At 51.0% G+C, this 15602-nt stretch overlaps 1 protein-coding gene across 2 annotated transcripts; it reads right to left on the bottom strand.

The window, feature by feature from the left end:
• Nucleotides 1-1063: 1063 nt before the first annotated feature.
• LOC119110479 (dnaJ protein homolog 1) lies at nt 1064-13608 on the bottom strand. Of its 2 annotated transcripts, none has more exons than XM_037234318.1 (2): nt 13546-13608; nt 1064-2800 (listed from the first exon to the last, which is right to left on the bottom strand). In XM_037234318.1, exon 2 carries the CDS (start codon nt 2755-2757, stop codon nt 1714-1716), a length of 1044 nt encoding a protein of 347 aa, XP_037090213.1. In that variant the 5' UTR covers nt 2758-2800; nt 13546-13608; the 3' UTR covers nt 1064-1713. The 2 variants fall into 2 exon arrangements, with proteins under 2 accessions (XP_037090213.1, XP_037090215.1); XM_037234320.1 differs by lacking the exon at nt 13546-13608 and adding an exon at nt 13484-13505.
• Between the last annotated feature and the right edge of the window lie 1994 nt (nt 13609-15602).

Below are 15602 nucleotides of genomic sequence, written 5' to 3'. Positions count from 1 at the left end.
CCTGGCGCGCGCCCCTGCAGAGCACAAAACGCAGTCAAACGCCAGACTACAAGCCGGGAGTGGGAACAGCACGCGTCACCCATACCACGCGCGAGACTGGAGAGACGGCGGCGTGAGCGTGCGCGCATGCCGCCGCGGTCATTACGAACCGGACAAGTCATCGTACCACGAATCACACGTGCCAGCCATGTTGCGGGAATAATAACAAACAACAAACAAATAAACAAACAACGAGGCAGTGATAACAATGCAGAATGGAACCCATTGGCATCCATGGGAAATTCCCCCCGTTATCAACGACATGCATGCAATAGGCTCGCCCCAAGATAACGCAGAATTGCCGCAGAGGCAACTGTGTGAAAACAATTATCCCCACCGCACTCTTGGAGAAAAGTTCGTTATTAAAAGGCCAGCTATGAGCATATTCTGTGCGAGAGAATCGTCCATAGTCCCGCTGCGTTACGGAATCACCGGATATCTATAATCTGCAAGCTTTAGATGAGCCACGGAACCATAGTCTGTACGACGTAACCGAATGTGGCGAAATAGCCTTTAAGACGTGGTGCACGACCAGCTTGCCATTCACACACGCCGCCTGGTGAAATCAGGTTAGTAGACACGTGATCGCTGGGGACAAGACAGCCATTCAGGGATCCAACATTCAAAAGACGGTATTGTGAAACACCAGCTCACGTCTTTGATGCAACAGAACAAGGCAGTGCGTCAACGAACAGCCTGTACGCCTCAGTATTGATCTGCACGCATTGACATTGAATTCCAGCCGGTACTGGCGTCCGCTGGGCGCCACGCACGCGGGACCTCCGGCCCAATCGGACCACCGGCAGTGACGATGGTGCGCTGGCGCGCCTCACCTGGTCCATTCTAGGTCAGGCTGGTGCAGACCTCGCCCCTCTCTCCCGCTCGTGCGCTTCCGGGTTGGCGAAGGGCGCGACCGGTTAGGTCGCTTCCGGTCGACACACATGGCCGTGGCCCACACTCCAAATACGGCGCGCGGCCGCCCACCCGGCCGCCGGCCCGTCTCGCCGCGGCCACACACACGCCGTAGTCATACCGAATATATTTAATACGTAAGTCACACAGCCTTCGCATATCATTTTCACAAGTTAGGTAACGACGTCCGTATAGCACCGAGGCACGAATGAAGCGTTTATGGCAGGTCTCATACCCGAAGTCATCTCACAACTGATCGAGCCTTGCACAAGCCAACAACCGGTCACGAGTTAAATATCTACGCAATAGATTCACATAAAAACACAGAGTTGGGTGCTTTCGGCGCCATTGGCCGGTCTGCGTGGCGGCGGCGGCGCCCCTGGTCGGCCCGTCCGGCCCCGAGCGGTGCTGGACGGTCCGGCGTGGAAGACACGATCGAGCGGCGTGCGCGGCGCGCGGCCCGGCCGGCGCCGTAAAAGGCGGCGGCCGCACGGCCAGGCCGGCGCCCACGCCGTGCCGCCGCCGCGATGATGGCGATATGGTGCTGGGGCGGCCGGCGGGCGCGGCCGGCCCCCCGCCAGCGTGAGCGGTGGCTGGCACTACAACGCGCCCGGTGGAGCCGCGGCCGCGTCACGGTCGGCATGCTCACCAGACGTCGGTGTCGTTGCCGTCGCTCTCGCCGTCGCCGTCGCGCCCTTCGTGGCTATAGAGCGCGCCACTCACGGCCGCGAAGTACGGTCTCCACAGGTAGTGGTCCGCCAGTCATATCACACTGCTGAGGATCTCCTTGGCGCTGGTGCTCAGCACCTCCGGGAACTTGATGTCGAACGTGACGATGAGGTCGCCGCGCCGGCTCGGCTCCTTGGGGTGTGGCAGACCGCGGCCCTGCAGCCGCTTGGTCGTCTTCGGCTTGACGATCTCGCGGGTCAGGTCCAGCGGCACGCCCTCCCCGTGCAGCACCGGGATCTCCACAACGGTGCCGCACAGCGACTCGCGCAGGCTAATCTTGCAAACGTACCGGATGTCGCTGCCTTCGCGCTTGAACAGCGGGTGTGGCTTGTCGCGGATGATGAAGACGATATCGGCCGGGATCTTGCCCTGGCCCTGGTCACCCTCGCGCTGGAAGGTGATGCGCGTGCCGGCCTTCCAGCCGGGCTTGACGTTGATGGTGAGCACCTTGTCCTCGCGTCGTGACGTCACGCCGTCCGGGTTCATCACCTTGCGCGAGATCTTCATCTTCTTGGTGCAGCCGCGCGCGATGTCGTCGAGCGTCACGTAGAGGTCGTGCTCGACGGCCGGGTCCTGCTGCTTGGTGCGCGGCTTGGTCGGGCCCGTGTTGAAGGACTGCGAGCGGAAAGCGCCGGGCCGCGTCGAGCCCATGCCGAAGAGCGGCACGCCGCCGTCCTCCATCTCCTCGTCGAAGAACACGCGCCCACCTAGGCCGCCGCCCGGGCCCATGCCCGACGCGAAGAACGACTCGAACGGGTTTTTCGTGCCGAAGAACTGTTCGAATGTGGCGCGCGGGTCGCCGTGGAAGGTGTAGGTGAAGTTGGGGGCGCCGCCGCCACCGCCGCCGCCCATGTTGCCCTTGAGTCCTTCCTCGCCGTAACGGTCATACACGTCCTTCTTCTTTTTGTCGCTGAGCACCTCGTACGCCTCGGCGATATCCTTGAATTTCTCCTCGGCGCCGGGCGTCTTGTTCTTGTCCGGATGGTGTTTGAGCGCCATCTTGCGGTATGCCTTCCGGATCTCCTCATCTGTGGCGTTTCGACCGATGCCGAGGGCCTTGTAATAGTCCTTCCCCATGTTGACGAGTTGAGAGATCTGGCCGTTCAGTTACCAAAATGTTCTGTAATGGTAGAAACAAAGTTTAGACAGAGATTGAAAGCAGAACCCGACTACGGCGAAGTCTCGTCAGCATTTCTTCTATATCATGTGAATATGAATAAATGCCACTTCAAACACGTCCCCACGCGTAGCTATCGAATGATCCCTTATCGAATTAAGCCTTTATGTTGGCTACAGGCCGTGCACCTTCGGTCGCTTGTCAGTTTTGAATGTTATTGCCAGAAGCTGCAAAAAAATGGATGCGGAGCTGATGAAGTCTTCCGGAAGCATCTCCATCCAAGCATAAACACGCTGGGCATAGCAATGTCACGTGACATTATGCAGAACACAGCCGTTCGTTAAAAGCAATTTTCCGGGAGCGATCCGACTGTGCGGGACAACAGCCAGCCAGGCCCGGGAAGATGACTGGCGCGACTGGACGCGCCTCCCACATCGTCAGCACGTGTTCGAGAGAGGAGAGGTTATTACGTCTCGGATACGGGTTAGTGGCGGGCCGAAGGGCCAAGAGTCTTACTTGAATTATGAGATATCCCACTTCAGCGGCCCTGCCCTGCCGGGCTGTCCCGTTTTTGGACGTTATTATCTTTGCAACCGCCGATCGCATGTTCATGCGGTTTCCAGCAACAAGACCCTCACTTCTTTAAAATCTGCGGTCTAAGTTACCAAATATTTGCATGCAAGCAGCCTGATCCGGCATTTCCCGTAACAATCCAACATCACTACGATTTTGCTTTCCCGCCGTATTAATACAGAAAACGTGAAATTCAACTTGCACAATATGCTGAAACGCGCCGGATGAGAAGCCGTGTTTAGGTCATAGCGACCCAGCGCCACAGCGACGGGACGCAACTGTCGCATGATGCAGGAGAAAATGGACATCACATAAAAAACGTGAGTCGACGCGCACGTGCGGCCACGTCCTCTCGTGCACAAACCACACATACACCCGTGTGGGGCTTTGTTTAGTTGGAAATAAAACCTCTGTAACCAGCCCAGACGAGGGCGGGAAACCAACGGCACGGTGTAGGCCAACGTGCCACCTGCGGCCGGCCAACGGATCTGAAAACTTCCCGACTGCAGGGGAGCCAGCCATCGACCGCGAAGAGGCCGGCGCCAACTTCTCTGACACCCATCTCCAATGCGGTGCTGTGGCCTAAGCTAAGGCAAATAGGGTCATGGAAATCACACAGGCGTATAGCCCTGTTTATTGCGACCAATATTCCCAAATATTAGTATTTGCGATTTTGTGCGATTTTATCGGCGACTGCAAATCCCATAAATTATTGGAAATTCACCCATGGCCACGACTACGACTGCCAAGCCTTACCGAAGTCATGGTAAGCTATTTTTCTAGCAAACTAGCTACGGATTAGTGCCCGAAAGCTGCATCAGCTGACCTCCACCTCCTGACTGTCCACGAAAGGTACACTTTCCAACGCATTTATAAAAGTTGTGCTCGTCGGCTGCCAAAGATGGCCAACTCAGCTTATCTTCTGGCATCATCTCCATAGCAACTAACAACTCTCACATCAGTTACCGGCTCGCTCGTTCCCGACCGCACAATGCAGCCGACTGGTGCGCCGCCGCGGGGCCGCACTGCTGTCTGGCATGGCGGCCAGTCTGCGCGCGTCCCGCCGCACGTGTCCAACTCGAAAGTGGCCCAGCGAGAGGTTCACTGGCGCATCACGCGGGATGCCAGCGATGACGCATCGATTACGAGAAGCAGGGCTTTGAGCGCACAGCATATGCGTCCTTGTTCTGACTGATGTTTTACCGCACACAGATGGAACACGGTGGAGGCGTCGAAAGAACCAGCCTTTGTTCATAACATTGCCCGGATCGTCATCGACTGGGAAGTCCTCGCGGTCAGCACGCAAACGCGCCGAGGCGTGCATTGATCGCGCGTGGCACTTTCGGACGGCCGAGCGACGGCCGGCGGTCCGGTACAACAGCCAGCCAATCAGGCACAACGGCCGGCCAGTCAGGCACAGCGGCCGGCCAGTCCGGCACAAAGGACAGCCAGTCCGACATAATGGCCAGCCAGTCAGACGCAACGGCCGGCCAGTCAGACCCAGCGGCCGGCCAGTCAGGCGCAACAGTCGACCAGTCAGGCACAGCCGCCAGCCAGTCAGGTACAGCAGTCGGCCACTCCAGCACAGCGAGCCACGGCCACTCAACGGACACACAACGGCCACTCCGGCACAACGGCCGGCTAGTCGGGCACAGCGGCCGGCCGGCCAGGCACAGCGGTGAGCTGGGAGCCAACCTATCGTGATCATCGCGTGACAGCTGTACTGGGGCGAAAATGAATGCGAGGAACATCACAGAAACATCCCAGATGGCGGCACGGCCTGGTCCCGGCTGACTGCTCACAACGAGGAAAAGGCTGTAACGTGCCAATGTCCACTTACCACTTAATGGAGTCAAAACAACTCAACTTCAAACCTTTATCGGCGTATCAGGACGTACCAATGCCCAACAATAATGTATCTGAATCGAAAGCACCCAAATCCGATCTACATATGAAAACACAAATTGCTGCGCAATGCAATACAACATCAATAAGCGACTCTCAGGGATTGGGCCATGACAAAAATGACGGGAGTCAGCGGCACAACATAGGTGGGGAGAAAGCACTTGCAAGTACGGGCACCTTTTGTTCGATTAAGGTGCAAGTGTTACCAAAAGCCGAGAGACGGGCGTAACAAACCAAAATAGAGTCATGTTCCTTAGCCCAGGTGAGTGAGCGACGTTCAGCCCCGATAGTAGGACACCCTGTACACATAAAGATGCCCTCAAGCCCTACGCATGCTCTCAAGCAGTGGCAGGAGCACCTCTAAATCCAGGTCGAGGGACATCCATAAACGTAGGTAGGCGAGGGCCACAGCCTTTAGGAGAAACATGTCCCCCAGACTGAACAAGTGGACGAACATCAAGAAGCGTAGGTGGTGGGCTGCAGGAGCTCAGGCCCTGGCGCGTGTGGAGGCGAGGCCTTAACGCGGCTAAAGCGGCGTTCAAAAATCAAAGAGGCGCAGCAACGAGCCTGACTTTGCCTGCCGATCCCTAGGTCAATGGTAAATCCGAAGACCACGCACAGTGTCACGCCAAACCAAACTGCAGATGCGCGAGGATGCCGCGGATCAGCTGGGAAGGCGTTCACCCGGCGACCACATGCGGGAAATTGTGGGGTTCAGGCCTGTGTCTCAGCTAAAACTATTGCCTTCCCCTGGGGCAATCAGCGCGGGCCTGTCGACGCTGAGACGTCAGATTCTGAATACGCCATTACGCTCACCTAGCCCACTTAGAAGGGAATCCCAACATGAAAACAGAGGCTCCATGCTGAACTTACGAATACACGAATGTGACGGCAATTCCACCAGTAATATGATGGTAGTTAGAGAGATCAGGTAAAGAGACGTTCGTTCCCCTCCCCCCCCCCCAAAAAAAAAGCAGAGGAAGACTACAGGCTAGAAAAGAAAATAACGTGTGAGTAGAGCAAAGCAGTAGACGAGGGGAGTGCGGGAGAGAAAAGGAGAGGAGTCGAGGTAATGACTAAGTAAACAAGCAATGAGTAAGTACTCCTCCCACGTACAAGAAGCTCCGAATCTACAACGCATCAAGGAGCATATTTACTTGAGATATTGTGTTGCCTACAGCAGTATTTGCCACCACGTAACCGATAGCTGTAAGCGAGCTTTTTTATCTCTAATGCTTGCTTCAGTTCCTTCAAATGTAGAACATTCCCGTTACGAGAAAAAAATGAGCAAACATGAGGCCATTGTCCCACGAATTCAACGAAATGCTACACTATGGCTTTGATGTTTCCCCTGCGGCATTTACCACAGTGGTCTTCTCGAAGCGCACCTTATTTTGGGAATGGAGTATCAAGTGGTCTTTAGTTATGCGTTGGTTCAAACTTCAACTAATGCACTTCTTGGTAACTGGCCCTTGCCGCCTACACTGGCCACTACAAACGTTCATTTGCCGTCCATTTAACGTCATTTATTGACGTCATTGATACCCGTAGAGACATGGCACCTCTACTGGCATGAATGACGCCAAGCCTGCATGAGCCATACGAATTTTGAGCCCGCAGGCCCGCAGTGTGCGGACTAAAACAGCTCAAGAGAGGTACCCCTGACCCGTGACAGCTGACTTCTGCGCTCAGCACATTCTGCCATCGTCATGACGAAGGTCGTTGTCATGACGACGAAGGTCGTGACAATTACAGTTGCCTTGAACTCGGGATACATTCTAGGGTCACCAAAAAAGGAAAAAAGTGTAGTGCCGTTACAGAGCATTGACAGCGAAATCTGTACTACAAATACTTAAAAGTCACATCCCTGTTATATTTTGATGGTGCTGCAGTGGTACTATCCAGTGCTACTATTAGACGCAAGTGGTCCCGAGGTGTCACCAGTGCACATTTTTGAAACATGCCCTAAAGATGGGGCCTTCCTTTAAAACCCAGCGATGGAACCACAGACGTGCAAAATTCTTGCATGCCGTAAATTATGAAACAGCATGGCATGTTTCCAAACTGGTAACATGTATGTGCCATTTAGTATTGTCGCGAATTGCTCATTGTTGACATATATTTGCGCACAGTTGTATGCATGTAATAAGTTTCATAGGAAAGGGACGGGGGAGGGGACGGTGCAAGCTTCTCGCGGACGCTACGTGAATACATTCCGGCCTGTCTTTACATGGCTTGCTGCTATCAAGCATAGCTATCAACCATCATCACATAGCTTAATCACCGCCCTCGCTGCGTAGGTGCAACGGATCGCTATACATCCATCGCATCAGCCGGACCACCATATTTCGAACTGAAATGTTACTGGGGCCCACTGAGTGCAAGCTCTTCCGAAACTAAGGTAAATCTCCCAACTGGAATCGGAATAATCGCCCCATAAGTAGAGTCCAGATCTACTCTTGGCAATTCGTGGGAACAGACCAGCGACCTCAGAAAACACTTTCGGATATATATATATATATATATATATATATATATATATATATATATATATAGTTACAAACTAGCAACCCCGCAAACGCTTTCTCCCGTTGCGATCCTATGTATATATATATATATATATATATATATATATATAGTCACAAACTAGTAACCCCGCAAACGCTTTCTCCGTTGCGATTATATATATATATATATATATATATATATATATATATATATATATATATATATATATATATATATATATATATATATATAAACACCTAGATATGGCCAATTCTGGCTGCGAATTTGATCATTTCCAAACCTCTCATTGCACATCAGTCGTAACAATCACAAAAGTCGCGAAGAAAATCATTCCAGTCTGCCCGCAAAGAAACACTCGGTTGAAAAGGTAAGAACAACATGACGTCACAAAGCCACCAGCAGCCAGCAGGCGCCGCCGCCCGAGATTTGGGACTATAGTTTGTAAGCCGTTTGACGTTGGATTTTGAGGTCTCCAATCTGAGACACTATTCTTCATAAGCCTTACACGTGCTTGCCTAAAAAAAGCAAGACCACGGTGCAATAATTGGCAGCTATGTAGGACAAAAGGAGAGGTGCAACTGTCGTCATAGAGGCTGTTTTCAGACGTTGGCCGGGGGGGGGGGGGGGGGTCGGCCGCCCATATGGATACTGAGGAGCTTATATGGGCTGGCACTGAAAGCGTGAAGATATTTGGTCGGGGTGCGGATGTGCTCTTCGCGTGTCATCCGATCCTTATCTTCGTTACATCTCGCCAATTCTGGGACTTGAAGAGCTGAGTATCCCAATCATGGACATACTTTGCAGACCGCCGACGCTCGGTCCCCGGTTGCTAGCAAACAATCGCTCCCTCCCGCGGGGCAGGAGTACCGTCCGAAGTCCTCAACCCAAAAGACCAACAATCAGAATGGGAAGTTCAATCGACTACCAGCTTACTGGTACCTGGAATAATAGCCTTTGGATATCTCCCATCACCCAAAACGCCGACTTCACCATGGTGTTCAGTTCGGTAAATTTCTTGTGGTGGCGTTTTCGAACGAGGTTACTGTGCTTTTATTGTATCATGTAAGGTTTTAGCGATCATTTGATTTCTGCAACTTTGGACAGCATACAAGCCGACTAACGGTGCCTACGGCACGATTTGTTGAGATCATCTCCAGCGGAACGCTTACCACGCTCCACCACTCGTGACTACGTGCCCTTGGATTGGTCGGATCAGGGCGCTTTCGGCCAGTTCTGACCATTTACGGCAATGGTATGATGAAAGTAGTGGATAGAGGTGGGCAAGACGACACATACCTGCGAGACGTCCGCTATAGAGACTTAACACGCACAAGGACTCAACCCCTTCGGGGTACGTGCGGGAGCTCGAGTGCCCGAGGGAATGCAGCTGCACCCACACCATCTCAGATACCCAAAATTAAGTAATGTCATCGCATGATACAGCCAAGCACTCAAGGTTCCCCAACTCAAGTACACTCAAGGCTGATGCATGCACTTTGCCGCGGACAAACGGAGCGTCGCAAGGATGCGGGATGCAGAGTGAATGAGGAAACGAGGGAAGGTGACTGAGCGCCATAAGCCGCCCACGAAGTTATAAACTACCGAAAGGAACACGACTGCAGTCCAGAGAAACACATGCGCAATGCTTGAAGTCACCATAGTGCTCATATCCGCCGAAAAATTATTATTCTGCCGAGTAACTGTCGGATCGGACCGCAGGAACAGTAAGTGGACGGCAACTAATCAACAAAAACAGGGTGCCTATTGGTCGGCCGCCATCAAAGCTCCAGCATCACGCACGTTTCTCGCCAACTTCTCGCCATCAATACGGTAAGCCAGCACTCCAGCTGTCGGGTACGGATCGACTCTGTAGCAGCGCGGAGGTGGCCATCGGAGGCGCAGCGTCGCGCCCGGCCACCGCGGAGACACATCCCCTTTATGACCCTCTGAAGATGATACTGTACTGAGATCTTGCATTCAAGTTATCATTTGCAGGAAAGCCCATTGAGAGTAGCACACGGTTCAGAAACTGCAGGCCCCCAAATCAAGGTAGCTTTGTTCTGCCGCTTTAAGCCTCACCCTGATTCGGCGTGTTTCGTAACGCGGACTGATAAGGGGGGGGGGGGGGGGGGTGATACGACCTCCCTGACGTTTGTAAACTCGGAAAGATATGGCTTAGCAAAACAAACGAATGGATTGGTCTCAACGAGATCTCGCAATAAGCAAAGGTTTTTGATGTGGCTAGGAAAAAACCGACCCCATTATGCCAGAGCCAAGGTCAAATTTCTCTAACAATCACAATTTCACCTTTACCACTTCGCGCGTACCAGGTTATGTCTTGTAGCGATACGAAACCTGAACAGGCATGTTCCTTGTTCAATTCTGAGTACAATGGTGTATGTGTGCGCACTGAGTACAATGGTGTTTCATGAGTCTTTCCCATATCTTTATGATGTTCCGCTCCGTTATTGAAACAATGCCAATACGCCGAGCGCGCTCCGCAGCATCATTGATTGCCGTCCAACTCCGCGCGCATGCTGTAGGTCGCCATGCAGTGATCCTCAAAAGCCGCCGCTGCTCCGAAACCAGAAATGCTAGGGACACGTTTTTTGTGTCCAAATACATGCAATAGATGCCTTATAGGCTACTGAAAATTAGGGCGCGATTGCACCGCATACCGGGGCGGTATCCTCAACAAATCTCGGGGGCTTCTCATCGACCGTCTCCCCTTTCCGGGAGAGGGCTAAATGCCTATATATGGCGCCGCCGGCCAGCCGCACGTGACAAGGTCTCCGTCACAAATCCACGTCTCGCTTCGTGACATCACGTCTCGGATGCGCTTTAGCGCCGTCAAGCCTTTCAGTATCATGCGACTTCGCTGTGCATTGGGAATACAGCTGCATCCCATCATCTAAGCTGACTAACATTGGACTATTGACATTGCATGATGGTGTTGATGAGTTTAGCCGCGCCGACTACCCTGGTCACATTGCGCCCATGATAACATCGCATGGAAAGAATGGCAGCCTAGTACAGATGTTTCTAAAACGTGATGTATTCGCAGGTTTGCGGATAAATGAGAACACAAATTTTTCCACCGCTTCGCCAATTCACAAATAAGATCAGATCGACGATCTAAAGGCTGCCTTATTCTGATAAAGTTCGTACATAAATCATACTTAGTCAACTTTATCATAAATTGATCTTAACGCGTAAGTCTTTCGCGCAAAGGGCAATTGACGGCATGGTTAGACATTGTGGCGACGCTATCACTATACATTTGTACTTTTGTGTACCTGTGGTGTGGAATAAACTGCAACTGTCCAGTTTGAGCGATTAACTGTGGTTATCACATTGTTACCTGTCACATACAATGTGTTGCACTGAGAATGGACCAGACTGAAAAAATCCCCGTTACGCCCCGCCCAACAGGTCCGGCTCAGCAACACAACGGCCACAAGTTAACATGTGTTTTCAGCGTATTCAAGATGTTATATTCGACGTGACATAGCGCAAAGTTTTGCCGGGGTATTCGCGGTACCATACGTTTTCTTTTTACATCTTCGTAACACACGTGACAATAACTGCCCATGCAGGTACCAACAGATTATCGTTTGCAGGTAATACGCGTGCTTTTAACAAACGGAACTACAAATTGTGTTTGCAACGTAAACAACGAGTATATCATGCTTTTGTATCGCTGGTCGGTCCTAGGCATTAATATATGATACCAATCATTGAAATGAGTGTTGTATATGTCTGTATATATGTATATAATATATATATATATATATATATATATATATATATATATATATATATTGTATCTGTGTGTGGGGTGTGTGGGTGTGCGTGTGCGTGCGTGCGTGAGTGCGTGCGTGCGTGCGTGCGTGCGTGCGTGCGTTGGCGTGCGTGGTGCGTGTGTGTGTGCGTGTGTGTGTGTGTGTGGTGTGTACGTGTGTGTGTGTGTGGTATCAATACATATCGTGCTGGGGGCGCACGCTGAACTCTTGTAATTGAATTTGCTGCGCGACTTCTGTCGCACATCGATCAAATCGTGGAGACTCCGCACGTCATGCAAATATCCTACGTGACGTAATGCGCCGTCAGGTATAGTCTTTGCTATTCGGGTCGCTGTTAACACCGAGAGGCGCAGAATCTATCGTGGCATGATGTTATGACTGACATCAACGGCATAGACTGTTTGTGATCGGTCGGTACGCCTACCCCTAAGCTCATGCACGCGGTAAATCCGTGTTCCCACGTATGGCGCATGGTCGTCAGCCGTCTGAGCGCATCATACAAAGGCGATGTTTCAGGGACTTGTTAAGGACAGGTAGCTTCATGTAAAAACATCAATAGTTTCTTCATGCATCAAAAAAATCGCAGCTTTGCCTGGGCTCAGTGTGGTGCACACATGCAAGGCTGAGAAGTCAAGACTTTGGTAGCTTCCTGAGATGACTTGATTACCAGCATTCTAGAATGCCACATAGGCATGCAAGATCTGTACTTATGTGTGCTGGCATGGCAAAAAGGTTGGGGAATCTGGATGCCTGTCATGCCTACATAAGTGCAATAGCATGCACCTCAAATTGTGGCATCCCAAATGTTTAAAGAAAATGGGGTGGTAGAGCAGTATCCAGGCTACAATACCATGTGGGTTGTAGTGGTAATAACTACAACAATGGCAAAATACAAGTGATGATGTATTTACATGTTGTATGTCCATATTGGTAAGGATATACATAGCAGCTCTTCTGAACATTAAATAGCAGGACCTATATAAAGGTGATGTTTGGATCAGTTTGAGTGTCTGAAATCACCATGAACACCATACCTCCATGCTAGGCAAATTGATTTAAGCCATGGAATGCACTGATGACAATTTTGTCTTTCTTTGTTATGAATATTATCCCAGGAGTTCCTGTGATTATGTTTTCTAACCAAGAACCGACTCAGTGATTGAAACCACCATCAGCTGAATAATTGGATGTGCACGATAGTTAAAAATAATGGAATGGGTTAGACAATCTTATATTCTGGCATCAAAAGTATACTACTCCAGGCATGCATGGAATGCACTATAAGGCTGATTCCAGATCCCACAGGGTTCCATGTTGATGGAATCTTGGGATTAGATCCTGGGGTCTTTTTGGGCTTTCTCCAGAGTCCAGACCCCAGACACACATATATATGGGACTAGTGAACACAGGACACCAAACTGCAATTGACACACCACTTCAGAATGTCCATAGAAGCTAGGCTGAGGTGCTACTGATATGGTGGCATCTCATGTAAGTATGCCAGTCAACATGCTGTAGTATAAATGTGTGGTGCTGTATGTCAGAATTTCTTCTTGTGAGTTGCCAGGTCTGGCTCAGGCTAAGGATGCATGCCTTGAAATTGTGCAAAGAATGCTGGATGCAGCACATATCACAGAGATCTACATACCTCTTACTGAAACCAGCTCAGGGTCCCTTTTTTACAATCCAAAATAATGTGGGATTGGGTTCATCAAACAGATGCAAGTAAAGCTAGCTATTGAAAGTGGGTGGGACAGGCCAGGAGGCAGTCAATGGAAATGTATGACAACCTATGACATGGGTAATGCCATGGACAAAGAATGCATGACGGCCACATGCCATCTCCCACAAGTCCCCAATGTTCATAACCACCTACCAAGATACAGCAGCCGACAGTCTCCAAGGGACCACATCTGCTGCCAATGGCATCCGACCCACCTGCTGGTGTGAATTCCAACTGCTGTGGTCAGCTCCGCCCAGTCGCAGTTTCCCTCCCCGGCCCGACGGGCTCGGCAACCCCACCCCGAACCGTCCATTCACAGAGTGAGGCTGCCAGCCGGCGGCTCCGCGGACCGACACGCGCCGGGCACTCACCCCATATATGGCTCCGATGACGCAAGGGCGAGCTCGGAACCTGTTTGGTGGACGGGTATTCGGCGGTGACGTGATCGCAGCCTGGCCTTGGGAGACGCAACTTGCAGACGGAGAGCCATCTACATTCGAAAGTACAATATGTAGTTTCCAACCGTTGCGTTAGGTGCTGCTGTCTGCATTCGGGGAGGACGATTGGTGCTCCAGGTGTGGTTCCTAATTTTGTCTTCTTTATCTCCGATTCCGACAACACTAATGAATTCTTTTGAGCTCCATATGCTGGTGTACAGGGTAGCGAAAGATAAGAAGCTGGGACGCTTGTTGTCACTGACAAAAACGGGACGGAAACAACGAAACGGGGCAGGGCTCTTAACGTTTCAGTTCCGCTCCATCACCTCTTGCTCTTCTATGTGTAACCTCATTTATGATGCCCCCTTGATATATTGAACGTCCAGGACCAGACATCTGCGTGCATCGGAGCAGTATACTGGCATCGACAGACCTTCCTGATGGAGGATATCGGTCTTGATCTCTGAACTCGTCAAACATCAGTCAATGTGAATATTCTCTCAGACACGAGCACACTAGGGAAGGGGGGGGGGGAGAGGAGGCACACCTCGACCCTAATGGATCAATCGACTGCTAATTCACCTGAATTTGGCGGTTCTCAGCATTTGTATCAAGGTAATCAATTTGTTGGGTTAGTGATCACCAACATCGTCGCAGGTAGGGTGCGGGCAACGTTTGGGAATTGAGATGTTTAAGCTTTTAACTCCAACGAGCAAATGACCAAAAACCCGTTTATTTTACACTTGGTTTGTGTCAGATAGAGGTCGAACTGCCCTCGGTCAGTTCAGCTCGAGCAAAACTGCCCTTTGCGTGGTCACATAATGCAATACACGTTTATCGTTCGTATTTGAACCAGCTAAAATGCTGACATGATGATCATGCAGAAACAAGTCGACAAAAACTGCCACCTCAGTAACCAAAATTGCCTAGACATCGTCACACCGAGGCGAGTGTTTTTCAGTTCAGCGATATCGCAGCATCCACGATGAAGCCATGTGAAACACGGCAGCTGCCTGCAGCCGGGACATGGATAAATATTTGTTCATCGCAGGATAGCCTCGGCATTTCGCACACGAAAAGGAGAGGAGCAGAAATGAAAAGGCAAATGTAAAACAGATGCTTTCTTCACCAGCTCGTTTGGATTAAACGGGATGTCTGGCGGGAGCGGAAACATGAAAACGAAGTGAAATATATTTGATCCCAATAATGCATGCAATATGGAACAAAAACGAACATTAAAGCCAAACCAACAAAATCGAGCATTTTAAAAAATAATTGCATTAAACAGGGTACGATGAGTGACACATGTCCTATTTACCGGATGCCTATTGCAGAGCGGAAATCATTTTGGGTCCCAAAACAAACGAAGCAGTATGCAAGGATCAATGTTCACCCTCAGGCCATGAGCGCATTTCGTCAACCCCACTCACCAAGCTTACCGTGCTCCTAATCAAGCGCCCTTGTTCAGCTAATCAAGCGCTTATGTTCTCGAGCTTTGAGGCCTATTCTACCAGTTCCTGGAACCTAGCCTGGGGAGGCCACATTGTATAGTTCCTCGAGCCCCGCGCGCGCACAACTGATGTCGGCGTTGGCGCGCAGAGACCGACAAACATTGCCAATTGGACTCCGCTCTCTAGATTCGGGCAATACGACATAAGGCTGCGAGGGGCACAGGTGCGTCTTATCGCTGCAAAGTGCACACGCACTTGTGATGCTCCGCACACGTGCGATCTCACAGGTGTACAACGCGCGGAGTTAAGTTAAGTTTTTCGTTTAGTTTTCATATTTTGCCAGACTTAAGTAATGCAGTAGCAGAATTCACGCCTAGGGACTGC

Source organism: Pollicipes pollicipes, unplaced genomic scaffold, assembly GCF_011947565.3.
Source record: "Pollicipes pollicipes isolate AB1234 unplaced genomic scaffold, Ppol_2.1 Scaffold_7231;HRSCAF=8579_pilon_pilon_pilon, whole genome shotgun sequence".
NCBI classification, from domain to species: Eukaryota; Metazoa; Arthropoda; class Thecostraca; order Pollicipedomorpha; family Pollicipedidae; genus Pollicipes; species Pollicipes pollicipes.
Note: the sequence above shows the minus strand (reverse complement) of the source record. Positions and strands in the feature narration are given on the sequence as shown.

What these genes read in the sequence shown, in the direction of transcription:
- LOC119110479 (XM_037234318.1), bottom strand. Translation starts at nt 2,757, where the DNA reads ATGGGGAAGGACTATTACAAGGCCCTCGGCATCGGTCGAAACGCCACA.